At 40.1% G+C, this 27,758-nt stretch overlaps 1 protein-coding gene across 1 annotated transcript; it reads left to right on the forward strand.

The window, feature by feature from the left end:
• On the forward strand, window positions 1–27,316 carry meak7.L (MTOR associated protein, eak-7 homolog L homeolog; the record flags this gene model as incomplete). The annotated part of the gene is given in 8 exon segments (NM_001093250.1): window positions 1–139; window positions 3,415–3,580; window positions 4,134–4,367; window positions 4,495–4,639; window positions 6,411–6,851; window positions 13,440–13,558; window positions 17,238–17,417; window positions 27,112–27,316. Coding segments are annotated over 7 exon segments (1,383 nt in total). The 3' UTR covers window positions 27,232–27,316.
• Between the last annotated feature and the right edge of the window lie 442 nt (window positions 27,317–27,758).

Here is a 27,758-nt window from a genome sequence, read left to right on the forward strand (position 1 = left end):
ACCGCACACTAGAGTGACGCGTCAAAGGACGTTGCGTCACCTTTCCTGAACCTGGACTGTTACCCTTAGCAACGGAGCGCCCTGTCGTTTAGCGGGCAAGTGCCAATGGATTACTAGCAATTTTAGTCTATCTGTTAAGGTGTGTAAATGACTTTATAAACATGGCGTTTCCTGATGTCGTGCTGCTGCACAGTGTACATTCCCTATACTTGCGCTCATATTTCCCCGAGCAGTACTTTCGCTGTTAATAACATTGATGACAAGTGTCATTGGATAAACTTGTGTTTGATTCATGCAGTAAAGTGATGACTGTGTTCCTGTAGTAACTTCCCACTGACACTTTACTGCCCCTCTGTCATTTGTATGTAGCATGTATGTATGTATGTCGCATGTATGTAGCATGTATGTATGTTGTGTGTGTGTAGTATGTATGTTGTATGTATGTTGTGTGTATGTAGTGTGTTGTATGCGTGTAGTTCCTATAAATATGTAGATATAGCGCTTTATAATGCTGCTGTATGTGGGTGTGCACATGTGCAATGCTGTGTGTGTGGAAAGACAATTATTTACGTTATTCTATTCCCCTATAAGCCACTAGATCATCGCTATTCATGCAAATCTTCTAAGATAAATATCAGTATAGAAAGCCAGGCAAAATTTGGTTCTCCTTAGGTTTGCCACCTGGCCGGCATTTTACCGGCCTAGCCGGTAAATATTATGGTTGATCCCAGTGCTGCTCCAGCTGAATTCTGCACTGAAATCCATTTCTCAAAAGAGCAAACATATTTTTTTATATTTAATTTTGAAATCTGACATGAGGCTAGACATATTGTCAGTTTCCCAGCTGCACCAGTCATGTGACTTGTGCTCTGATACACTTCAGTCACTCGTTACTGCTGTACTGTACTGCAAGTTGGAGTGATATCACCCCCCCCCCAGCAGCCTAACAACAGAACAATGGGAAGGTAACCAGATAGCAGCTTTCTAACACAAGATAACAGCTGCCTGGTAGATCTAAGAACAGCACTCAATAGTAAAATCCAGGTCCCACTGCGACACATTCAGTTACATTGAGTCGGAGAAACAACAGCCTGCCAGAAAGTAGTTCCATCCTAAAATGCTGGCTCTTTCTGAAAGCACATGACCAGGCAAAATGACCTGAGATGGCTCTCTACACATCAATATTATAAATAAAAAAAAAATTACTTGCTGGTTCAGGAATTACATTTTATATGGTACAGTGAATTATTTGCAGTGTAAACAGTGTAATTTAGAAATAAAAAATACATCATAAAAATCATGACAGAATCCCTTTAATAACCCCTCTGGCATTTTTACTATTAGCCACTTGTTTGTGCTGCAGCGTTATGCTATTGCCACTTGTTTCTGACTCTGAGCTAATATATTTGTATTCCCTAGACCAGTCCCCAACCAGTGGCTCATGAGCACCAACCCCTTGGATGTTGCTCCCAGTAGCCTCAAAGCAGGTGCTTATTTTTCAATTCCTGGCTTGGAGGCAAGTTTTGGTTGCATAAAGGTTTATGGGCAAACAGAGTCTCCTTTAGTCTTTCCGTCCACATAGGGCAACTGATTAGCTAATCATATTGCTTATTTGGCACTGTCCCAGGAACGTTTTTCATGCTTGTGTTACTCCCCAACTCTTTTTTACATCTGAATGTGGCTCACAGTTAAAAAAAAAAAAAAAAAAAAAGTTGGGGACCCCTGCCCTTGATTATGGTTACCATGTTTTATGGCTGAAAAAAATACCTACCTTTGTATATGTTTATTTATACTCCTTATTAAATCATTTATATAGAAATAAAAATGAAATTCTGGCTTTTTGTAACTTTTTATTTGCCAGTCATGTAGCATCTGTGATGTTGACAGGCAATGTATGCAATTTGGGGACATGTGCAACATACTTTCCACACCTGCAGTAAGTTTAGGGACTCAAGTTTAAGAAAAAGTGTAAAACAAAGTGAGAGAAAGTATTTATTCAATTCATTTTTTTCGCAGGGCAGTAAAACATTTTAAATATGTCCAATTTTTCCTTAGAATTGTAGTTCAAAAAACAAACAACAGGTCTCCGGGTACTATATTGTATGAAATGACCGTAAATATTTATGGTTGAACTGCACAGGTTCACTGCAGTTGAAAGCAGTTGCTATTGGAAGTGTGGCATTGTGTTCATATCTACACCTTAAATGTCTGCACGTGTCTTGGGGTGGAGACACGTCTTGTACAGTTGATTTCCACTTGAAAACCAGAAAGGTGTGCCAAGCATTTCAAAACACTTTGTTTCACTGAAAACATATGTGAAAGGGCTCATCTCATGTGTCTGTTATATATCAACACCAGTTAAGAAGGTAAGTGTAGGCTGTTTCACCGCTCCAGGTGGACCCAAAGCTTTCTAGAGAGATTTTAAACATACATGTTTTGTGGTGAAAAAGTCTAAAATTAACTGGCTCAGAGAAAAAGTTAAAAAATCAAATTTTTTATGGAAAATGTAGGTGATTTCTGCTTAATCAAAATTATAAATAATTGCTATTTAAAACAATAAGCAAAAACCATGTTCAACACAAGTCTAATTCATTGAACTCCTCTTAGACAAAGGTTTATATTTCACAATTGAGTAACTATCTGATTCAAAGGGTGGGATGGACTGTGGAATGAAATATAAGCAAATATTAGGATTTACTGTTTTTGAAGTAAACAGTAAAAGTTGGATTTTCATTTGAAGTTAAAAAACAATTCTACTTTAAAAACAACAATGCTTATGCTGTATTAGGCTACCATATTTGTTCATGGAGATGCAGTATCCTAACAAAGTTCTTATCCAGAGTGACACTATCTGTTTTATTAATAAATTATATATACTTATATACGTATATGTTTTTACTACCACATTGATATTGCAGAACACAAGATTTTCATTTTAAGTTAGTATTTGAAGTGTGGGACTTTTCCTGTATCCTAATTATTTTTTTTATGTATAGCTTGTGGCTTTTGCCTTTTGTCTCTCCAAATATTTTGTAAGGGTCAGGCCACACTGGGCGTTTTGGGGAGATTTGGTCACCTATCGACTTATCGCCTCATTTTTGCAGCAGCTAATCTCCCCAAACGCCTTTCCTCTCTCTGCCCGAAGTTTGGGCGACTTCGGAAAACGAATCGCCACGTGTGATTAGCGCGGGCGTTTTTTCAATTTTAGCCGGTGCAGTGTGAGGGAAGGGGTTTGGGGAGATTGGTCGCCGCAAAAACGAGGTGATTAGTCGCCAGACGACCAAGTCTCCCCAAAACGCCCAGTGTGCCCTGACCCTAACTGTCAGTACTTGATTTAATCTGCAGACTCCATACTTTTTTCAGTTGGACTGAATTCCAGGGTTTACATTTCATGACATTTCCTTGTATTTACAGTGTTGTGCAAGGGGGAGCAGGCATGGGCAACACAGAAAGTGGATCTCATCAGAAAGGTTTGTCAAGAATTCTTCCTGAAGAAAAAGCAGAGATTGAGCAGTTTTTTGAGAACATGTGTCGAATGCAAAGTGGACCAAAGAAATCAGTGGGTTTGCAATACTTCCAGGTAAGAAATACAGATCATTATTGCAAGACCAGTTTCTTAAAGGAGAATTCAACCTGTAATAAAAAAAACCCCGCCCCCTACCCTGGGTAGACCCCCCTCCTTCCTCCCCCCAGCCTACCCCCCCCCCCGGGCAAATGGCCCTAATTTGTTACTCACCCCTCCGTGCAGATTCTGGCCTCGGAGTTCATGGCAGCCATCTTCTTCTTCTCCACTAATCTTCGTGTCTTGATGGCATTTTCGGCGCATGTGCAGTTGAAGTGAGTTTCCGGTCCCGAACAACTGCGCATGCGCCGAAAGTCACGAAAATTTCCAAAAAATGTTCTGCTGTTAAGAAATGCCGGGGAACAGGCATTAAAATTTTGTGGCCTAAATTGGGTCACAAAATACTGGTATACGTTGCGCTTTATTACTCCTGATGCTGCTATTTCTGGTAAAAAGGAGTGTTGTTTTGTTAAATAGTGGGCATAGTATTGTGGGAGGCTTGATTCCAAAGTGAAACATGTGAATATTCTTCATTTTATCTTTGCGTCATTCTAATGTTTTTATTGTTTAGGATGCCCTCAGGAATTCCTTACCCTGTAGCATTTCCCAGCGAATATTTGATGGAATTCAAAGTGTTCGTACAAATAGCAAATCATCCACAATGAGTGCAGAGATAAGCAAGGAACAGTTTTTGGTGTTTTATGTGGACCTTCTCAGAGGAACAGCAGAAGAAAAAAGTCAGGTTATATGTGACATGATCTCTTGCAATAACAGTGAACACATGAAAGGACATCAGGTCCAGAAGGTATGATTTGTGCATTTTTCAAAATTTTTAAAAAAAATGTAGCCATGTTTTTTTAAAATGTACTCCTTGTTAAAAGCATTTTAAAGGTTTTATTCCCTTTTTTATATAGCATTTCTTTTCTTGACAGTTTTTAGAGGATATAATAGCTGCTGTAATTTATGTGCTGAAGCAACAATCCCTTCTGAAAGGCTGGAACTTGGAGAACATGCGAGACTGTACTTTAGGTACACAGGGTCTGGCGATGCAGCTATTGTCACAATTACAATCTATAGGTAAGACTTATACCTACTTTTCTTGCTGTTTATATTCTTTACATGCCTTGCTCTGACTCCTGAAACAATGTTGCAGGCTAGCTGATTAACAGCCCTGAAGGAGAACTGACTTTGACTTCAGTTACTCTGTTTTAGAAGTGGACAGAAGGATAAAAACACTGCTTTGCCCTGCATTTATGACATACATTTATAAATCGCTTGAAAGCCATTAAAAAATATTATTGTAATATTTTCAGATATTTGCACTATGCAGTAGAAGATATTTCAATACAAGTGTAAAAATAAGCCATCTAAAACTGTACTCCAAGAGAAAAAGGTAGTTTGGCCAGATGGAGCGAATTATTACCAGGTTGCGCAGCTAGCTCCATTTACTACATTTATTCTATCTCTGTCCCATACTCCCTCAAGCATCACTTTGAATTCCAATTCTACACAGGCTAATTGATATTGACATTTTTTTAACTCATTCATTGAATATATGGAACAAATACAAAGCTAATTGATTTCTCCACATTTACCAGCAGCCCCGTTGTTGTGTAATACAATGCTTACTCCTGGCTTGCAAAAAAACTTTTGGACCAATAGCGGATTCTCTAACATAACTCATTTTTATGGTCACAGTCAGGCCAGGACTGGCAATCTGTGGATTTTGGCAAATGCCAGAGGGGGTGCTGTAAGTTGCCACAGACATTCACTATTTAGTGGGCTCATGGAGGTTGTTTGAGCCTATGTTCTTAAAATGCCAGGGCTATTTTGAGTCCAGACCTGGTTACAGTGGTACAAATACCTGGTACTTTGCATACCAAAAACATAATCTTCCATTACCAAAATATATAACTACCATCTGTTTATCTCTTTTGTAATTTCTTTTTAGGGCTCTTGGTACTCTCACAAGTTTTTTTTAAACTTTAGGGAACATATTAGTTTCTGAAAGCAGTGTTCAAAGTGCAAAAAAGTCTGCAATCTGCCATTTTTTTTGCTCTTTGCACACTTCTTTCCAGCATGTCCAAATTGCCGCATGTCTGTGTGCTCCATTTCAGTTATAAACACTGGGCAACATATGCACGTGGGCATTAATCCATAGCAACCAGTCAGGGATTAACTTTTTTTCAGCCATCTACTTATAGATCAATAAAACCAAACATCGTAATTGGTTGCCATGGGTTACACCGCAAGGGCCAACTTGCCCAGTGTTTATAAATGGCCCCCTTTAATCTAGCAGCTACAGTATTAGAACAGAATTGTAGCTGTTTGGGACATATAATAGTACTACCTTTCCTTTATATTGATAAAATATCTGGATTACAGATCCCTAGGTGTAAGGTCAAACACTAAAATTCGGGGAGATTTAGTCGCCCGGAAAAAATCGCCTCTTCTTCGGATGAATAATCTAACTGAAAAGCCTTCCTGCTGACTAGAATCTAAATCACCGGCGGGATGGCACTCGGAACACTTTGTTTTCCAAAGTCGCTCCGAAGTTGCCTCCCGAGGAATACTTTCCAAGGCTGAAACAGTGGGTAAATTTCAGCCTTGAGGTTATTCCATGCAAATGAAAGTCTTTACATATGAATGAAAATGGTTTCTCAAGTCAAGTCCAACTTTGTTGTTATCACAACTGCATAGACAAACCTATGCATTAAGATTATTTTTTTTGTTTCAGGCCCAGGGATTACAATACAACACACGTATTAAAACAAAAACAAAATGCCAACAAGTGTTTTATTTTGAGATTATTGTAAATTTAATGGTTTTTTATGTTTTGGCTTTGCAGATGGGCAAAAGTTTGAAAGACAAGAACTACTGGATTCTCCCTGTTCAAAAAGCTGCATTGAGGACTGGTTGTATAAAATCCCAATGATATCCCTGTTTGTTAGGGTTATGCTCACAGTGGGGTTATCCATTTTGAAACATCATACAGAACACCAAAAAGACATGAAAACGTTGTTACCAAAATGCACTGGTATGAAGAATACATCCTTTGTAAGCCTTCTGGATCTTCCAGCTGTAATGCACCTCAACTATTATCTCCCCTATGAGGTACAACACAAGTGGCGCCTTCTCTTTTCCTCTCAAATCCATGGGGAAAGCTTTTCACAGCTCTGTGGGCACATCCTTGATCAAGGGCCTTGCCTATTAATTGTAAAAGACTCAGATGGATTTGTTTTTGGGGGATTTGCATCACAAAGTTGGAAAGTAAAACCTCAGTTTCAAGGTAAGTTATATATATTAGATTATGTAACATGCTTGTATATAGGTCTGATGTCAAAGGGAAGGCAACCACATTTTTGTTTTATGTCCCATTACAAAACTTAAAAGGGCACATACATTTTTTCTCCAGTTTTATTGGGATATATACTTTTTAATAGTATGTGCCACTGGATAATCCTAAATAGAAAACTGGTAAATTCCCATTCTAAATAGTAAGGGCTGTTCTGTTACAGGTAGAGCTTCATTGTGGTTCAATTTAAAAGATGTAAAAAACCAATATTTAATAATATATGTGTATGCATACTATTTTGTACCATTAAATGACCTGGGTGCTACCCACATATAGTTATGTTGAGTGCATACCAAGTGGCCTATCCTTGTATATTTAAATATTGTGTTTTTGGCATGTCTGTAGTGTTCAGACAGTTTCCAACTGGGTATGCACAATAGACGAGGGGGGAACTGATTTTGTGCATGTGCAGTAGATGCTAGGCGGCAAATTTGTGCAGGCACAATAGACGCAGGTGCGCATTTATCATCTATAGAGGGCACTGAGAATTATCGAATGTCCTTTTGAACTGCACACGTGCATGGATATTGATGTGGTAGTGCTTGCACTTTTCCAGAAGGAGCTCAATTACATGCACCTAACATTTCTCTGGTTATTAAAGTGCCCAGTGTATTTGGTTGTTTCTGCCCCCACCTTGTGACTCATAGAATGGAACAAAAAAGACACTCAGAAAGCTAATGTACATTACCGGGTAAGAATTTCCTTTGTGCTTCCTGAGGTGAGATGGAAGACGGGCATACAATTGGAGCCTTAATTTAAATATAAAATACCAGGTGATTTAGCATGCTTTTTACTTTCATCCTGGGACATTTCCTCTCATTGATGACATTGCATAAATTAGGAGTGCACAGGAAGGAAATATTAAAAAGTTAAGGGTAACACAGCCCCCGCTGGTATTGCGAGCATGAGAGCAAATCTGCACAAGGTTAACCTTACAATACCAAAGCACTACTGCTCCAGCATCACAGATATATTTAAGGCTTTTTATTATATTTTAACAATACTGGGATTGTACAGTAAATAACACCTTCTTATAATTTCTGATGTTCTGTAGTGTTGGTGAATAGAAATCGGTATTGGTAAATTTGAGGAGTCTTTATTATATATTACGTATGAAATTGTTTCACCGCTCCTTGTATTGTGTTGTTTTAAGAAGTTGCTCACCAAATTTGGTTAATACAAATCAGTTTTCACTGGTGCAAACTTTCAGAATTTTCATATATAAATGCACATATAACACTATAATTTATGCATTTTTGTGCCGATATGCGCTCTGTGTAGCTCCACACAGGACAAAGCCAGGCATGTCGATGGAATTACAGGGTGTGCACATAAGAGGGCATCTGCTTTTGCTCCACCTCTTTAAAAACGGGCTGCGAAGGAGAGCAGACAATCTGTTATCTGTGCCCTTGCCCTTAAAAAGAGTTGTGCAGGCACAACTCCTAGTAAAAAAATGGCACCATTTTAAACATGTAGGCGAGAATCCTGTACTAGTATTAACTGTCATCAAAGTTATCTTTTCATAGTGGTTGAGTTAAGTTACATTTAGTTGCAGCCTCCTGACCTGCTTGTTCCGCTCCCTGCATTATAGTTGCAAGGCCCATGATTTACTTTGAGCTGGCCACTTTTTTTTGAAGAAATATCTTCTTAACCAAAAAATGTGCTGGTGCAACTTGTCATGTCTACTTTTTGGCCTGTTAATCTTTTTGGTATTCAAGAATCTCTCTGCTTTGTAATCTTTATTTGATTTAAAAACAGTCAGCAATTCCACTAACATATCTTTATTCCTTTGGTTGAGGGTGTTGGTGCATGGATACCCAGAAGTTTGAATTTAAAATGTATTTAATATTAATTTTAGGGCACTGTTCTTTACTCCAAATAATATATAGTAGTTTGCTGCAGGCTATCTCAGTTCTCTTCATATGAGCTTGTGCTTCTTTCTTGATTGTTTAGATACTGTATATAACTCTTTTATCAGCCTATAAACAACCTTTAACCTTTTCGCTGCCAGACAATTTGGCTGATTTGGTACTTCTATTGCCAGACCATTTTTGAACATTTTGTACTCTTTCACTTTAAGGGCCTTTCCTGGGGGGGTCTCTTAGTTTAACCAGGAAAACAATATTTGTTTTTTTCAGGACAACCTGAACTTTCAAAATATGCTAGAATTTTTGTGTAATTCCACTTCTGTAAAAAAATATAGGCTTCAAAGTGCCTAATAAAATGAAACAAATCAGGTTTCACATAATACATTTACATATATCAGAAACATCATTTATTTTATGTACGAACACAGCAGATTTGGAAAGGTCTATGTCTCCTGAACGCGGCAATACCAAATATATATAGTTTTATGGAGATTTCTCACTTATATAGATCAAAATCTACAAGCAGTACACCAGCAAATTTCCAAAGCACCAGGTTCACCCCAGAAAACCATATATTTTCAGAAAGTACACATTCCCCCAAATCTAAATTGGGTATGCATGTCTTTCTACCCCAAAGTACCAAGCTGCAAATCTTTCCTAAATTTGGCAATTTTGGGGACATTTCCAAAAATCACCTCAAAACTTCCACCCTGCAGCACCTTATATCGACCATACCATTGGTTATCAAGACAAATGACCCCAAATATGAAAGCCTGGGGTCTGCTGAACAGTTTGATGTCCAATATGTATAGGTGTACGTGGCATATAGGGACCTCAAAAAGAAGACCCCCCATTTGGTCTATCATTTCAGGTACTGCAAAATCAACACATTTACATCATTTTGGGGGGGGCAATGGTAGAAAAAAGTACGTTCACCCCAGAAAACCATATATTTTCAGAAAGTACACATCCCCCCGAATCTAAATTGGGTATGCATGTCTTTCTACCCCAAAGCACCAAGCCACAAATCTTTCCTAAATTTGGCGATATTAGTGACATTTCCAAAAATCACCTCAAAACTTCCACCTGCAGCACCTTATTTCATACATACTATTAGGTATCAAGATAAATCACTCCAAATATAAAAGCCTGGGGTCCTCTGAACAGTTTGATGCCCAATGTACATAGGATTATGGAAGTACATGGCATGTAAAGACCCCAGAATCTACCTTGTGCATACTTATTTGATGTCTTACATTTACACTAATTTCCAAAGATTACCAGTTTTATATGGGATAAAAGCTACAAAAAGTTATGGTGACCCCTAAAAGCCATATATTTTTGGAAAGTACACATTCTGACGAATCTAAAATGGGTAATTATATCAATTGGTCGCATTTATCTCACCCAATTTGTTACATACATATTTAAAACACCCTAAATATTGACGCCAAGGGTCTACTGAACAGTTTGATGCCCAATGTGCATTGATATACCAAAGCAGCTGGCATGTGCAGACCCCCCAAAAATTTGTGTATTTGAATTTTCTCCGCTGTCTTTTCGCCTTCTGTGAAGAATGACTCGTGAAGAAATACTGCGTATTATTTTGCAAAAGACCATCCTAACAGCACATAGACCCCCAAAACCATATATGTTTGGAAAGTACACATTCTAACGAATCTAAAATTGGTAATTATGTCTTTCAACTTCAAACTACCTTACTGCAAAGCTTCCCTAAAGGCAGCGATTTTTTTGACATTTCTGAAAATTGTCTAAAAATATTGCAATTGGTCGCATTTATCTCACCCAATTTGTTACATACACCCTAAATATTGACACCAATGATCTACGAAACAGTTTGATGCCCAATGTGCATAGATATACCAAAGCAGCTGGGATGTGACCCCCTAACAGCACATAGACCCCCAAAATCATATATTTTTGTAAAGTACACATTCTGACAAAAATAAAATTCCAAAAAAAACCTGAAAACAAAAAGAATAAAGCTAACTTTGTAAAATGTGTATTGTGTACATGGATGTGTATAAGTGTTACATAAAGGCCACCTACCGTTCTGAAGTCCAGAAGGGTCCTACAGCTGATTTAATAACAAGGTTTGTGCTAATGCCACATAAAAATAATATATATACGGTACTACTCAAAAAATAGTTGATAAGTCAAAAATCTAAATTAATTATAGAGGATTTACTCACAGTTCACCCCAGTCTCAAGGTGCAAGTCCAAAACAGTATTCCAAAAAAGATGTGAGGACCTCCAATAAAGAAGCAGTTAATTAAAAAATTAGAAAATTTTATTAGGACATAAAAACCTAACGCGTTTCGTGCCTATTAGGGCACTTACTCATAGGCTGAATGGCACACTCCTGTACACGTATTATAAAGGGGTTGTAGCCAATCACAAAACAGCCAACACATGTTACCACTTTGTTACAATTTGTTAGATTCCACCTAGTGGTCAAAGTGCTACATGTTACAAACGTGCAAAAATCAGTAATACAAAAATACAGCTCAACAGCAAAAACAAAAATATCAAACAATAAAGCAAAATAATTATTAATATAATGATAAAGTTAAAATAAATGAAATATATAAACTAATGAAAAAATTAAGGAAGAAAAGGAAGAAAAGGAAATAAAATGAACAAAAATTCAAACAAATGATCCATACAAATACAATTAGATCAGGTTTTCCCCAGTTATATTTTTTTATAGAGACATACATTTAAAGTATAATTGGTACATATTTGACAGGTAGAATAACAGACCTTTATTGGACAGCACAGAGATTGTGTTAAATGGGATGTATGCAATTTTAAGAATAGTTGCTTTAAAGAAACACGTGACGTCAAAGTCACTATTTAAGCCGAAAGCTTTTCTGCTCTGTAGAAAGAAAATCCACTTGGTTTCCAAAACCTCTCCACCTCGTTTTCCCTTAAACACTCTATCAATACCTAAAACGGATAGTTTAGTGGTGTCTCCCCCATTGCATTCTTGAAAATGCTTTGCTACTTGGGAGTCTTGATGTCCTTTCTTTATATCCAAAATATGCTCTCTAATACAATTTTTAATGGGCCAGTGGTTTGACCTACATATTGGATGTTTCAGACCTTACATTCTAAAAGATAGACTACAAATGGGGTGTTGCAATTAATATACCACTTGATGATGTATTCACGTCCAGTTACACTGGACCTAAAAGATTTAGTTTTAGTAACTTTTGCACAAGTTAAACATCTGGGTGCACCACATATTGTACCAACTAATATTGGTAATAGGTGCTTGAACTAGACTAGGGGCAAGTAAATTGCCTATTGTGCGTGTACGACGAGTAACTGTTTTATAGCCTATATCAAGTACCTGATCAAGGGCTGGATCTGTTCTTAGTATACTTAAATTTCTTTCAAAAATTTTTTTATACTATTATATTGTGGACTAATGAACAGGGTTACTTATTCGGCCTTGGTGTGTAGTGATATTTACCAATGTATTATTTTCTGTCTTTGGACACGTCCTCTCTCGTTTTTCACTGGGATGAAAGTTAAAGGCTTTGTTAGAGGCCTGATTTAGGTGGGTTTCTGAGTATCCTCTAGCACGAAATCTCTGTCGTAATATTTCTGACTGAGATACCAATTCCTGTGTGTTAGTACATAGTCTCCGCAGTCTCGTAAATTGCCCTATTGGTACTGCCTTAATAACATGTTTGGGGTGGCAAGAAGTTGCCTGCAGCAAAGAATTTCCTGAGATCGGTTTTCTATATATAGTGGACACAATTCGACCACTATCTTGATATAAAGTTAGATCAAGGAAATTTATAGAATCTCTATTAACAAAGTATGTTTGTTGATCGCGTCGGAGGACCCACGTGACCTCCCCCTCCGGTGTCCCTGCTCGTTGCCTAGGGGCTTGGGAGACACCGGAACCCTCTGCTGAAGCGGCAGTCGCCGCAGATGCAGAGAGAAGCCCGTTTCCAGCCAAGAACGTAGGTATTACGTGCTTGGCAGTTAGGGCTTTCCCCTGCAAGAACGTAGTACCTACGTTCTTGGCAGGTAAAAGGTTAAAGAATAATACTAAAACACAAACTTTCTGATATCTTTCACAGTTTTATGGGAAGTAACAGAATAGTTCATTGAGTTATATAATGCACTGTTTTTCTAATTACGGGTATGGAATCCGTTTCCAGAAACCAGTTATCCAGAAAGAGCCGAATTACAGAAAGGCTGTATCCCATAGAGTCCATTATAATCAAATAATCCACGTTTTTACAAAGATTTCCTTTTTCTATTTGATAATTAAATAGAACGTTGTATTTGATCCCAACTAATATATAATTGATCCTTATTGGAAACAAAACCAGCCTATTGGGTTTATTTATATGATTTTATAGCAGATTTAAGGTATGAAGGTCCAGATTACTGAAAGATACTTTATCCAGAAAACCCAAGCATTCTGGATAACAGGTCCTATACCTGTACTTCTATTTTGATGTGTATATTTTCTAGCTGCACAAAAAGTGTATGACAGTGTATGATGTAATTGTCAGGCAGCAGGATGTCTGTAATGATAATTTTCTTGCTTAAGCTTTCCATTTTCTTCTGTTATTTGATTTTTTTTTTTTATTGTGCTTTTCTGTTACAGGCGATAGCAGGTGCTTTTTGTTCTCCATTTCTCCACGTCTTGATGTCTACACATACACTGGCTACAATGATCACTACATGTACTTAAACCGCGCGCAACAGTCTCTGCCAAATGGACTGGTGAGTGAACATTTCTGTGGCTGCTTGTCAAGCAAATAAGTAGAGGGTAGCATAACATCGGGGCGAGTCAGAACTTAATCACTATTACTTATCCAACATATAATCGACCTACACACTATGTTTATGTGAAGATGTCAAGAGCCTGTCTAAATTTGGTAGTCACAACTTTTAATCTGACGGAATACTATTCTATGTCATAAGTTAAATACACCTTACTATTATAATATATAGTTTTACCTAAGTGATACTAGCATACAGCTGCAGCTTTCTATTCACATTTCCATTCATCTCTGTGTAGTTTATAGGGGGCAATAAAAAAAGAGATGCATAAGGATTCATTATTATTATTATCATCATCAGAAAACACTATATCATGTTGATGAATAGATTCTAAAACCCAGCAACACTCCAGGGGGCCTGCAATGTATCTACTGAATTATCTGTTATGCCCCAGTCTCTTTAAGGTTGGCCAGTACCTGCCTAACCTTCAGACTTCCTCATTGGGACTGTTCCCAACAAGGTCAGCCAGATGTATTGACTGTAACTCCTGGGGACACCTAATTGGTAAACTAGACGTACGGCTGCCCTTCTGATCGGGTCACCCGCGCAATGAACACTGCACCCTAGTGATCACTAATAAGCTGCCACTGAATGTATGCCGCACTCCAAATTAGGTTAGCTGGATTAACCTGCTACCTCCTAAAGGACTGGTTTTCTTGTTAGATACCTTTCTCTCCCTAGTACACTACTAGGTATTGTGCCCTAACAGTGCACCACCTCTCAGCCTAGTGGGTGCCTATGCAGTCATATAGATGTTCTCTACTAGCTGACAACAATAGGTCAAGAAAACCATGAGGTTCAGGCAGGTTCGGACTGAGAATTAAAAAAGGCCCTGGCATTTCAGGTACACAGAGGCCCAAACAACCCCCACCAGCCCACTAAATACTGACTTTCTATGGCACCTTATAGCAGCCCCTCTGGCATTTGCCAGAACCCACAGATTGCCAGTCCGGGCCTGGCTATATTCTAGTTTTGTAAAGATATTAAAACGGGTGCAGAGCCAGCTAAATACCCCATTCAACTGTCCCCCATACGGACTGCTCAGCTAGAAATTATAGAAGGAACCTCTGCTCCCATTGTATAATCATTAAAATAGTTTTACTTAAATTGAATGACAAATGTGGACAAATTCAGGCCTTGTCAGGGAGGTAGAGCGTTTGTAAGAGTCATTTACATGTGGCCAGTGTGAGGCTAGTGTTTTGTCTTTCAGGGGGTTCTTTATATAAAATAAATGGTAATTAAATACTTTATAAATGATTCCGTTCCTAAAGATGTCAGGACTAGTAACAGGAGGTAAAACACCAGATGAAAACAAAGCCGGCATTAGCACCTACCTTTGACAAAGCTCTCTATTTGGTAGAAAACATGTGCTGGATGCTTTTTATTCTAAAAAGATTCTGCATTAACAATATAGCAAACATAACATATTGAAAATTAATTGTGGCATCTTTACTCCTCTTTTTGATAACCAACCTATTTGGGAAAGGTGTTTTGTTTCCTAAAAGCAGAAATTCAGTTAATGATGTTCTCTTTGGGGTGGGCTATTAAGTACAATAGGGTGCAAATGTGGCAAATAGTCATCCCCCCCGAGCGGGTTTATTTTGTTCATGTAACTGTGTTAACTTGCGTCTGCGCGTCATCCATGCATCCAGATCCGTTATCTGGAAAGCCCCATGTCCCAAGCATTCTGGATAACAGGTCCCATACCTGTACCCCTACAAAAATCTAGAACACTAGTAGGCTCCATCATGTTCTATGCAACAAAGTTAGTAATTATGAAACGAATGAGCCCCGGTTCTCCTACACTTGAGCTAATAAATACATCCCTCAAGTATCTTTGGCAGATGACTGAACTGTATATATAATTTGGTGTACACCTTGATAATCTGACGTTATATTCTTTCCTCTGCTTTGTGACAGTCACTGTTCATATGTAAACAACTGTACTCTGTCTTTTTGTTAGTGCCAAGCACGATTGTTTATTTTTCTTCTGTTTTCCTTCTTTGGTTTTTTGTTGTTCTCGACTTTTTTTGTTTGTTTTTCTAAAAATTCTAAATAAAAACCTATTAAAAAATATTTGCTATGTTTTGTCTAATAACAAGAGGTAGCAGATGTATCAGTATAAATTCATTCAGTGCTCAGCACATCATTTAAGGCAAACTGAGATGTAGCCAACCAGATCAGCAAAGGTACAGTAACTCCAAGCATAAGGTACAGGTATGGAAACCGTTATCCAGAATGCTTGGGGCCTGGCGTATTACGGATAACAGATCATTTAGATCTTCATACCTTAAGTCTACTAGAAAATTATGTAAACATTAAATAAACATAAGCTGGTTTTATTATTACAGAGAAAAAGGAAATCATTTTTAAAAATTTGGATTATGTGGATAAAATGGAGTCTATAGGAGATGGCCTTTCCTTAATTCGGCGCTTTCTGGATAATTGGTTTCTAGATAATGGATGATACCTGTATCAGGAACATCAGTTATATAGAATGATAGACTCTCCAATTTATATTAAGCGACACCTATGCCGGAGGGTACAAAACGCGTAAGGTGGACCATGTGGGGTCAGTATGTATCTGTTTTGGGTTTTTTTTTAATATGTGAGTACTAATAAACTAATTGTTTTTACTGCATTCAAGCCTCGGGACATATATCTTTTGATATAAATATTTTGTGCTGATTGCCTTCTGAGGTGGGGCACGTCCCTCTGGCTGATCTAGAAAATACAAGCAGCTGGATGAACTCCCAACCATTTAATGATTTAAGACTCTCAAAGTTGTCATGGACAGCTTCATAAAATTTATAAATGTACATTTATCTGGGATCCGTTATCTGGAAACCCGTTATCCAGAAATCTCCAAATTACGGAAAGGCCATCTACCATAGACTCTATTTTATAATAATCCAAATTTTTCAAAATGATTTTAGTTTTCTCTGTAATAATAAAACAGTACCTTGTACTTGATCCCAACTAAGATATAATAAATCCTTAATGGAAGCAAAACCAGCCTATTGGGTTTATTTAATGTTTACATGATTTTCTAGTAGACATAAGGCATGAAGATCCAGGCTGTATCCCATAGACTCATAATCCACATTTTTACAAATGATTTCCTTTTTCTCTTAAATAATAAAAGAAAACCTTATACTTTATCCCAACTAAGATAATTGATCCTTATTGGAAACAAAACCAGCTTATTAGGTTTATTTCATATATATATGATTTTACAATAGACTTAAGGTATGAAGATCCAAATTACAGAAAGACCCATTATCCGGAAAACCCAAGGTCCCGAGGCATTCTGGAAAACAGGTCCCATACCCGTACATTTATCTGTTGTGTTCCTGAACCTTAGTGGTTTCTTTTTTTATCAAAAAATATTTTCTAGTTCTGGCCAGTTACACTTAATCGTGTGGTAAGTGGGTTGGGTATTTGATATTAATGTTTTCCATTAATAAAAGACTTTAAGAAAGAATAGGGTGCTAGATTGGTTTGACATGCAATATGATAACCTATTTATTCAGTTCTACATACAAGCCACTTTCAGATAAGGTTGACTTGAGTGTGCAAATCTCCATTTACAGTTAATTGTGGAACTGTTCCCTTGCAGGGTATGGGAGGACAGCATGAATACTTTGGATTTTGGATTGATAGTAACTTTGGCATAGGACACAGCAAAGCAAAACCAAGTTGCACAACGTACAACAGTCCCCAGCTATCAGCCAAAGAGGAATTCTCTATACATACCGTGGAGGTTTGGGCAGTTGGAGATGTACCAGAACATTTACTGGTGGGTCACAGTAATATTTAGTTATAGTAATCGTTTTTTCATCGGGAGTTGCCATGCTTGGGCAGTTATATCTAGGGATATTGAGGGGGTGAAGGCTTCCCAATGGAATTGATTGAATAAAAGTAATTGCCAGATATTCATTTTTCCATATAAATAAATATTTCAAGGCAACTGTATAGTAGAGATGGACCAACCCAACTCACAATAACATGTCCAAGCTTGTAACACATTTCTTTTTGAATGTCCCCTTTTTTCTGCATTTAAATTTGTCGGGTTCATTTCAGAGCTGCAGTAGCAACAGAAGTTTGGCTTGAGAGAGACTGTTATGTAAAACTGCTTTTATATCTTCAATAGAGATGTCGCGAACTGTTCGCCGGCGAACTTGTTCGCGCGAACATCGGGTGTTCGCGCTCGCCGGAAGTTCGCGAACGTCGCGCGACGTTCGCCATTTTGGGTTCGCCATTGTTGGCGCTTTTTTTTTGCCCTCTCACCCCAGACCAGCAGGTACATGGCAGCCAATCAGGAAGCTCTCCCCTGGACCACTCCCCTTCCCTATAAAAACCGAAGCCCTGCAGCGTTTTTTCACTCTGCCTGTGTGTGCTGAAGAGATAGTGTAGGGAGAGAGCTGCTGCCTGTTAGTGATTTCAGGGACAGTTGAAAGTTTGCTGGCTAGTAATCGTTTTGATACTGCTCTGTTATTGGAGGGACAGAAGTCTGCAGGGGTTTGAGGGACATTTAAGCTTAGGTAGCTTTGCTGGCTAGTAATCTACCTTCTACTGCAGTGCTCTGTATGTAGCTGCAGTGGGCAGCTGTCCTGCTTCTGATCTCATCTGCTGACTGCTGCAATAGCAATAGTCCTTGTAAGGACTGCTTTTATTTATTTTTTTGTTGTTTTACTACTACTACTACTACTACTACTACTACTACTACTATAAGAGCCCAGTGCTATTAGTCTAGCAGTGTTGGGGAGTGGGACTGGTGTGCTAATCTGCTGCTCCTAGTAGTTCAGCAGCACCAACTTTAATTTTTTTTTTTTAATATTCATTCTTTTTTTATTTAACTTTTTTTTATTTTACTATCGCTGTAGTAGTGTATAAGTTGACCTTTTAGGCATTATTTGCCCTGTAGGCATTTTTTGCCCAGTGTGTTATTCAACCAACTGCTATCTAGCTGTGTGCCCGTGTTCACATTCTGTCTAAATATCCATAATATTACCGTCTCCAGAAAAAACACCGGAGTGACTTTTTCAAGCAGCCATAATAAATTTTACGTAATCCGTATCCATCGCTGTAGTAGTGTATAAGTTGACCTTTTAGGCATTATTTGCCCTGTAGGCATTTTTTGCCCAGTGTGTTATTCAACCAACTGCTATCTAGCTGTGTGCCCGTGTTCACATTCTGTCTAAATATCCATAATATTACCGTCTCCAGAAAAAACACCGGAGTGACTTTTTTCAAGCAGCCATAATAAATTTTACGTAATCCGTATCCATCGCTGTAGTAGTGTATAAGTTGACCTTTTAGGCATTATTTGCCCTGTAGGCATTTTTTGCCCAGTGTGTTATTCAACCAACTGTTATCTAGCTGTGTGACCGTGTTCACATTCTGTCTAAATATCCATAATATTACCGTCTCCAGAAAAAACACCGGAGTGACTTTTTTCAAGCAGCCATAATAAATTTTACGTAATCCGTATCCATCGCTGTAGTAGTGTATAAGTTGACCTTTTAGGCATTATTTGCCCTGTAGGCATTTTTTGCCCAGTGTGTTATTCAACCAACTGTTATCTAGCTGTGTGACCGTGTTCACATTCTGTCTAAATATCCATAATATTACCGTCTCCAGAAAAAACACCGGAGTGACTTTTTTTCAAGCAGCATTCTTATATTTACGTAATCCGTATCCACCGCTGTGTATACGTTGACCTTGTAGGCATTATTTGCCCTGTAGGCATTTTTTGCCCAGTGTGTTATTCAACCAACTGCTATCTAGCTGTGTGCCCGTGTTCACATTCTGTCTAAATATCCATAATATTACCGTCTCCAGAAAAAACACCGGAGTGACTTTTTTCAAGCAGCATTCTTATATTTTACGTAATCCGTATCCACCGCTGTGTATACGTTGACCTTGTAGGCATTATTTGCCCTGTAGGCATTTTTTGCCCAGTGTGTTATTCAACCAACTGCTATCTAGCTGTGTGCCCGTGTTCACATTCTGTCTAAATATCCATAATATTACCGTCTCCAGAAAAAACACCGGAGTGACTTTTTTTCAAGCAGCATTCTTATATTTTACGTAATCCGTATCCACCGCTGTGTATACGTTGACCTTGTAGGCATTATTTGCCCTGTAGGCATTTTTTGCCCAGTGTGTTATTCAACCAACTGCTATCTAGCTGTGTGCCCGTGTTCACATTCTGTCTAAATATCCATAATATTACCGTCTCCAGAAAAAACACCGGAGTGACTTTTTTTCAAGCAGCATTCTTATATTTTACGTAATCCGTATCCACCGCTGTGTATACGTTGACCTTGTAGGCATTATTTGCCCTGTAGGCATTTTTTGCCCAGTGTGTTATTCAACCAACTGCTATCTAGCTGTGTGCCCGTGTTCACATTCTGTCTAAATATCCATAATATTACCGTCTCCAGAAAAAACACCGGAGTGACTTTTTTTCAAGCAGCATTCTTATATTTTACGTAATCCGTATCCACCGCTGTGTATACGTTGACCTTTTAGGCATTATTTGCCCTGTAGGCATTTTTTGCCCAGTGTGTTATTCAACCAACTGCTATCTAGCTGTGTGCCCGTGTTCACATTCTGTCTAAATATCCATAATATTACCGTCTCCAGAAAAACACCGGAGTGACTTTTTTTCAAGCAGCATTCTTATATTTTACGTAATCCGTATCCACCGCTGTGTATACGTTGACCTTGTAGGCATTATTTGCCCTGTAGGCATTTTTTGCCCAGTGTGTTATTCAACCAACTGCTATCTAGCTGTGTGCCCGTGTTCACATTCTGTCTAAATATCCATAATATTACCGTCTCCAGAAAAAACACCGGAGTGACTTTTTTTCAAGCAGCATTCTTATATTTTACGTAATCCGTATCCACCGCTGTGTATACGTTGACCTTGTAGGCATTATTTGCCCTGTAGGCATTTTTTGCCCAGTGTGTTATTCAACCAACTGCTATCTAGCTGTGTGCCCGTGTTCACATTCTGTCTAAATATCCATAATATTACCGTCTCCAGAAAAAACACCGGAGTGACTTTTTTTCAAGCAGCATTCTTATATTTTACGTAATCCGTATCCACCGCTGTGTATACGTTGACCTTTTAGGCATTATTTGCCCTGTAGGCATTTTTTGCCCAGTGTGTTATTCAACCAACTGCTATCTAGCTGTGTGACCGTGTTCACATTCTGTCTAAATATCCATAATATTACCGTCTCCAGAAAAAACACCGGAGTGACTTTTTTTCAAGCAGCATTCTTATATTTTACGTAATCCGTATCCACCGCTGTGTATACGTTGACCTTTTAGGCATTATTTGCCCTGTAGGCATTTTTGCCCAGTGTGTTATTCAACCAACTGCTATCTAGCTGTGTGACCGTGTTCACATTCTGTCTAAATATCCATAATATTACCGTCTCCAGAAAAAACACCGGAGTGACTTTTTTTCAAGCAGCATTCTTATATTTTACGTAATCCGTATCCACCGCTGTGTATACGTTGACCTTTTAGGCATTATTTGCCCTGTAGGCATTTTTTGCCCAGTGTGTTATTCAACCAACTGCTATCTAGCTGTGTGCCCGTGTTCACATTCTGTCTAAATATCCATAATATTACCGTCTCCAGAAAAAACACCGGAGTGACTTTTTTTTCAAGCAGCATTCTTATATTTTACGTAATCCGTATCCACCGCTGTGTATACGTTGACCTTTTAGGCATTATTTGCCCTGTAGGCATTTTTTGCCCAGTGTGTTATTCAACCAACTGCTATCTAGCTGTGTGCCCGTGTTCACATTCTGTCTAAATATCCATAATATTACCGTCTCCAGAAAAAACACCGGAGTGACTTTTTTTCAAGCAGCATTCTTATATTTTACGTAATCCGTATCCACCGCTGTGTATACGTTGACCTTGTAGGCATTATTTGCACAGTGTTTTCTTCAAACCGCCATCTAGCTGTGTGAGCTTGTTCACATTTTGTCTAAATATTGATAATATTATCGTCTCTAGAAAAACCACTTGAGTTACTTTTTTTTCAAGCAGCATTCATATATTTACGTAATCCGTATCCACCGCTGTGTATACGTTGACCTTGTAGGCATTATTTGCACACTGTTTTCTTCAAACTGCCATCTAGCTGTGTGTATTATCGTTTCCAGAAAAACCAACTGGAGTTTTTGTTGTTGTTGTTTTTTTTAAAAATAATGCCAGGCAAAGGCAGGCCGCCACGCAGAGGCCGTGCTAGGGCCCGTGCTGCCTATGCAATCCTGTGGCCCTAGCAAATTGCCCAGTTTTAAAAAGCCAATGACCCTGAACTCCCAAAATGCTGAAGAGGTAGTTGACTGGCTTACACAGCACACCCCATCCTCTACCGTTTCTAACTTTACCACAACATCCTCCTCATCCTCCACTGCTATGGCCACCCCACGTAACACTTCCTCCACCACCGGTGCCCCTTCTTCACTGGGGTCAGAGGAGTTATTTTCCCATGAGTTTCTTGAACTGAGTAATGCGCAACCATTATTGCCAGAAGAAGATGAAGGAGATGAGGACCTTACACCAGATTTAATTCTGGCAGAGAACACGATAGAGATGGACATAATGAGTGATGAGGAGGAGGTCCCCGCTGCTGCTTCCTTCTGTGATGTGTCAGAAGAAATTGATGCATCTGAGGAGAATGATGATGAGGAGATTGATGTTTTGTGGGTGCCTAGTAGAAGAGAGCAAGAGGAGGGTAGTTCAGATGGAGAGACGGAGAGTCAGAGAGGCAGTAGGAGAATAAGACCTAGAAGAAGCAGGGAGGACAGCCCGCAGGGATCAGTAGGGCAACAACATGTATCGGCACCTGTGTTCAGCCGGCCAACGCACCCGCCATTGCCGCCAATACCGCCAACTCCGCCAACTTCTACTGTTACCGCCAGATCGCACACTTCCAAAAAGTCAGCAGTGTGGGATTTTTTTAATGTGTGTGCCTCTGACAAAAGCATTGTAATTTGCAATGAGTGCAGTCAGAAACTGAGCCTTGGTAAGCCCAACAGCCACATAGGTACAACTTCTATGCGAAGGCACATGAGCGGCAAGCACAAAGCACTTTGGGAGCAACACCTCAAAGGCAACAGGCAAACTAAAAGCCACACTCCTTCTGGTCCAGCATCTTACTGCTCTACCTCTGCTCTCCTTGACCCGTCTGAACCACCCTCCACTCCGCCTTCCACCTTGACCACCTGTTCCCATTCCCAGTCATCTGCCACCAGCCAAGTTTCTGTGAAGGCCATGTTTGAGCGTAAGAAGCCAATGTCTGACTGTCACCCCCTTGCGCGGCGTCTGACAGCTGGCTTGTCTGCACTCTTAGCCCGCCAGCTTTTACCATACCAGCTGGTGGACTCTGAGGCCTTCCGCAAATTTGTAGCAATTGGGACACCGCAGTGGAAGGTACCCAGCCGCAATTTTTTTTCTAAAAAGGGAATACCACACCTGTACCAACATGTGCAGAGCCAAGTTACCGCATCTCTGTCACTTAGTGTTGGGCCAAAGGTCCATATGACTACTGACGCATGGTCCTCCAAGCATGGTCAGGGCAGGTATGTCACCTACACTGCCCACTGGGTGAACTTGGTAATGGCTGGGAAGCAGGGAATGGGTAGCTCAACAACAACAGTGGAGTTGGTGTCACCGCCACGGATTGCACGCGGTTCTGCCACCACCTCTACTCCTCCATCGCTCTCTACCTCGTCTTCTTCTTCTTCTTCTTACTCTGCTGCTGGGTCCTCCTTCTCCTCCTCCACACCTGTGCACCCCCAGCTCCCCCTAGGCTATTCGACGTGCCAGGTACGCCGTTGTCACGCTGTCTTGGGGATGACGTGCCTGGAAAGCAAAAACCATACCGGATCTGTACTCCTGTCATCTCTGCAGTCACAGGCCGATCGGTGGCTGACCCCACACCAACTGCAGATCGGAAAAGTGGTGTGTGACAATGGAAGCAATCTGTTGGCAGCGTTGAGACTAGGCAATTTAACACATGTGCCCTGCATGGCACATGTGTTAAATTTAATAGTCCAACGTTTTGTCTCCAAGTACCCAGGATTCCAGGACGTTCTCACCCAGTCCAGAAAGGTGTCGGCCCATTTCAGGCGTTCCTACACAGCCATGGCACGCCTTGCTGACATTCAGCAGCGCTACAACATGCCAGTCAGGCGTTTGATTTCTGACAGCCAGACTCGCTGGAATTCAACGCTCCTTATGTTGGAACGTCTGCTGCAACAACAAAGGGCCGTCAACGAGTACCTTTTTGAACTGGGTGGTAGGACTGGATCTGCACAGCTGGGGATTTTTTTCCCCCGTTACTGGGTGCTTATGCGCGATGCCTGCAGGCTCATGCGACCTTTTGAAGAGGTGACAAATATGGTCAGTCGCACCGAAGGCACCATCAGCGACCTAATACCCTTCGCTTTATTCCTGGAGCGTGCCGTGCGACGAGTGACAGATGAGGCTGTAGACCAGCGTGACGAGGAGCTGGAAGCGCACGATTTCTGGTCGGAATCACCAGAACGAACCCAGGCACCTGCTGCAACGCAGGGAGAGGTGCCAGAAGTGGAGTCAGAGGAGGAAGGTGGCTTTGTGGAGGAGGAGGAGGAGGACCAACAGGAGCAGGCTTCCCAGGGGGCTAGTGGTGACCTTTTGGGGACCCCTGGTCTTGTACGTGGCTGGGGGAGGAGACCGTGGATGATGCAGTCCTTGATAATGAGGAAGCGGAGATGGATAGCTCTGCATCCAACCTTGTGAGAATGGGGTCTTTCATGCTGTCATGCCTGTTGAAGGACCCCCGTATCAAGAGGCTTAAGGAGAAGGACCTGTACTGGGTCGCAACGCTACTAGACCCTCGGTACAAGCATAAAGTGTCAGAAATGTTACCAACATACCACAAGTCCGAAAAGATGCGGCATTTACAAACCAGCCTGCAAAACATGTTGTACAATGCTTTTAAGGGTGATGTCACTTCAGGAACTCATCAACATTCCAGGGGCAGAGGTGCCAGTAATCCTGCCACGAGCACACCTGCAAGGACAAAGCCCTTTGGCCAGTCTGTAACGTCAGACATGCAAATGTTTTTCTGTCCAAGGCAGCGCCACAACCCTTCTGGATCCACCCTCAAAGAACGCCTCGACCGGCAGGTAGCGGACTACCTGGCATTAACTGCAGATATCGACACTCTGAGGAGCGATGAACCCCTGGACTACTGGGTGCGCAGGCTTGATCTGTGGCCAGAGCTGTCACAATTTGCCATGAACCTCTTGTCTTGCCCAGCCTCAAGTGTGCTCTCAGAAAGGACCTTCAGTGCAGCAGGAGGGATTGTAACTGAGAAGAGAACTCGCCTAGGTCACAAAAGTGTCGATTACCTGACCTTTATTAAAATGAATGAGGGGTGGATCTCGGAGGGTTACTGCACGCCGGAAGACTTGTTCTGACTTCTATGCAGCTGTCCTTCTCTTCAAGCCTCATGACTCCACACACAGCTGTCCTTTAGCGTCCTCCTCCCTCCGCCACCGTTACAAACTAGGGTGCAAACCCTACTGGTTTAATTTTTTCTGGCCTCTGTGCTTCAGTGGCTGCAACCAAAAAAACTGGGCAAACAATGTCTACAAGGTCAACGTATGGCGAAAAATGACTATTTTCAGCATTTATATGGCATATTTTTTCTGGCAACTGTGCTTCAGTGGCTGCGTCCAAAAAAATGCATATTTTCTGCATTTATATGGCATAATTTTTCTGGCCTCTGTGCTTCAGTGGCTGCAACCAAAAAAATGCATATTTTCTGCATTTATATGGCATAATTTTTCTGGCCTCTGTGCTTCAGTGGCTGCAACCAAAAAAATTTATATTTTCTGCATTTATATGGCATAATTTTTCTGTCAACTGTGCTTCAGTGGCTGCGACCAAAAAAATGCATATTTTCTGCATTTATATGACATAATTTTTCTGTCAACTGTGCTTCAGTGGCTGCAACCAAAAAAATTTATATTTTCTGCATTTATATGGCATATTTTTTTCTGGCAACTGTGCTTCAGTGGCTGCAACCAAAAAAATTTATATTTTCTGCATTTATATGGCATAATTTTTCTGTCAACTGTGCTTCAGTGGCTGCGACCAAAAAAATGCATATTTTCTGCATTTATATGACATAATTTTTCTGGCCTCTGTGCTTCAGTGGCTGCAACCAAAAAAATTTATATTTTCTGCATTTATATGGCATAATTTTTCTGTCAACTGTGCTTCAGTGGCTGCGACCAAAAAAAATGCATATTTTCTGCATTTATATGGCATATTTTTTATGGCCTCTGTGCTTCAGTGTCTGCGACAAAAAAAATGTATATTGTTAGCATTTATATGGCATATTTTTCCTGGCCTCTGTGCTGCAGTGGCTGCGACAAAAAAAAAATAATATTGTTTGCATTTATATGGCATATTTTTTCTGGCCTCTGTGCTGCAGTGGCTGCGACAAAAAAAAAATTAATATTGTTTGCATTTATATGGCATATTTTTTCTGGCCTCTGTGCTGCAGTGGCTGCCACAAAAAAAAATTAATATTTTCAGCATTTATATGGCATATTGTTTCTGGACTTCTGGTTCAGTGGCTGCGACAAAAAAAACATAATTTTTCAGGAAAGTACACATGCCTAATTTTTCAGGGTTCTGCAACAGTGGCAAAATCGCATCTTTTATGGTCACCGCAGGTGATCAATAAAGTAGACCAAAACTGGGCCCACACTGCAGAATCTGTGTTTTTTGGTTCACTTCACTGTACATTGAATTACCTCTGCCTGACCGTGCACGTGCGCACAAGCACGGTGACTGCTAAACACACCACTACAGAAATATTGCCACCAACAGGACGAACATCCTGGAGGTGACAAGCAACTAGTAATTAAAAACTATTATTTGCTCACTTGACGGTATCATTCATTAAAGCTCTTTGCGTCTTTTTGCGTTGCAGTAAGCACCGCGTTTCGTCTTTGCGTGTGAACAGGCTGTAACTTTTACACGACTTGATTGGCATGTAGACGCCGGACGTTTTAAAGCATTTTATTACACAGGTTTAGAAATGTAGTGTGATTTCTGCCCTTTACAGCACAAAACGCAGCGCTGTGTCAACAATGGATTTTTTAGAAACATTTTTGCCCATGATCCCCCTCTGGCATGCCACTGTCCAGGTCGTTGCACCCTTTAAACAACTTTAAAATCATTTTTCTGGCCAGAAATGTCTTTTCTAGATGTTAAAGTTCGCCTTCCCATTGAAGTCTATGGGGTTCGCGAACCGTTCGCGAACCGCTCGCATTTTTGCGCAAGTTCGCGAATATGTTCGCGAACTTTTTTTCCGACGTTCGCTACATCCCTAATCTTCAATTCAGTATTTCATTTGCCTTTTGTTGTATAACGTAATGATATATTTTTTTTACATTAAGGCAAAAAATCCCAGGAGTATTTTGGATTCAGACACCGAGGCCCGGGCTTTACTAGAAATGGCAGGCCAGACCAGACAGAGCGACGGGCTGAGAGAAGTAACAGAAGAAGATGAAAGTTAATGGCATGCGAGACAGCAATACAACATGCAGTAACCATTTTGGTGCTGGACAGCTTCCATTTTCAACATTAAAGTCAGGAACACCATTATGGAAAAACTTGATGTTTATTTTTTTGGGCTTTTGCTCTATTTACGGAAACAATCTATGAACCCAAGGTATTGATTGACAGTATTTTTTACATTGCCACACAAAGTGTTAAGCTGGTCATCTACACTAATGGTGGCCTTATACATAGAGATCAGCTCGTTTTGGCGATTTCACCACCTTGAGGTGGGTGATATTGGGGCGGATCTGATTGTGGGCCCTAGGGTCCAACGATTGGATCATATGTTCAGTCGGATTGCAGAACCGCATCCACGAACAGATGCGGTCCATGATTCGACTGGATTTTTAGCCCTGCTCGATCGACATGTATATCGATCAGGGAAGCCAGTCGGAGGGCCCCATACACGAGCCAATTAGCTGCCGACTCGGGTCTGTCTGCAGCTTTTATCGGCCCGTGTATGGCCACCTTTAGATCCCGCACA

This window comes from Xenopus laevis, chromosome 4L, assembly GCF_017654675.1.
Source record: "Xenopus laevis strain J_2021 chromosome 4L, Xenopus_laevis_v10.1, whole genome shotgun sequence".
NCBI lineage: Eukaryota > Metazoa > Chordata > Amphibia > Anura > Pipidae > Xenopus > Xenopus laevis.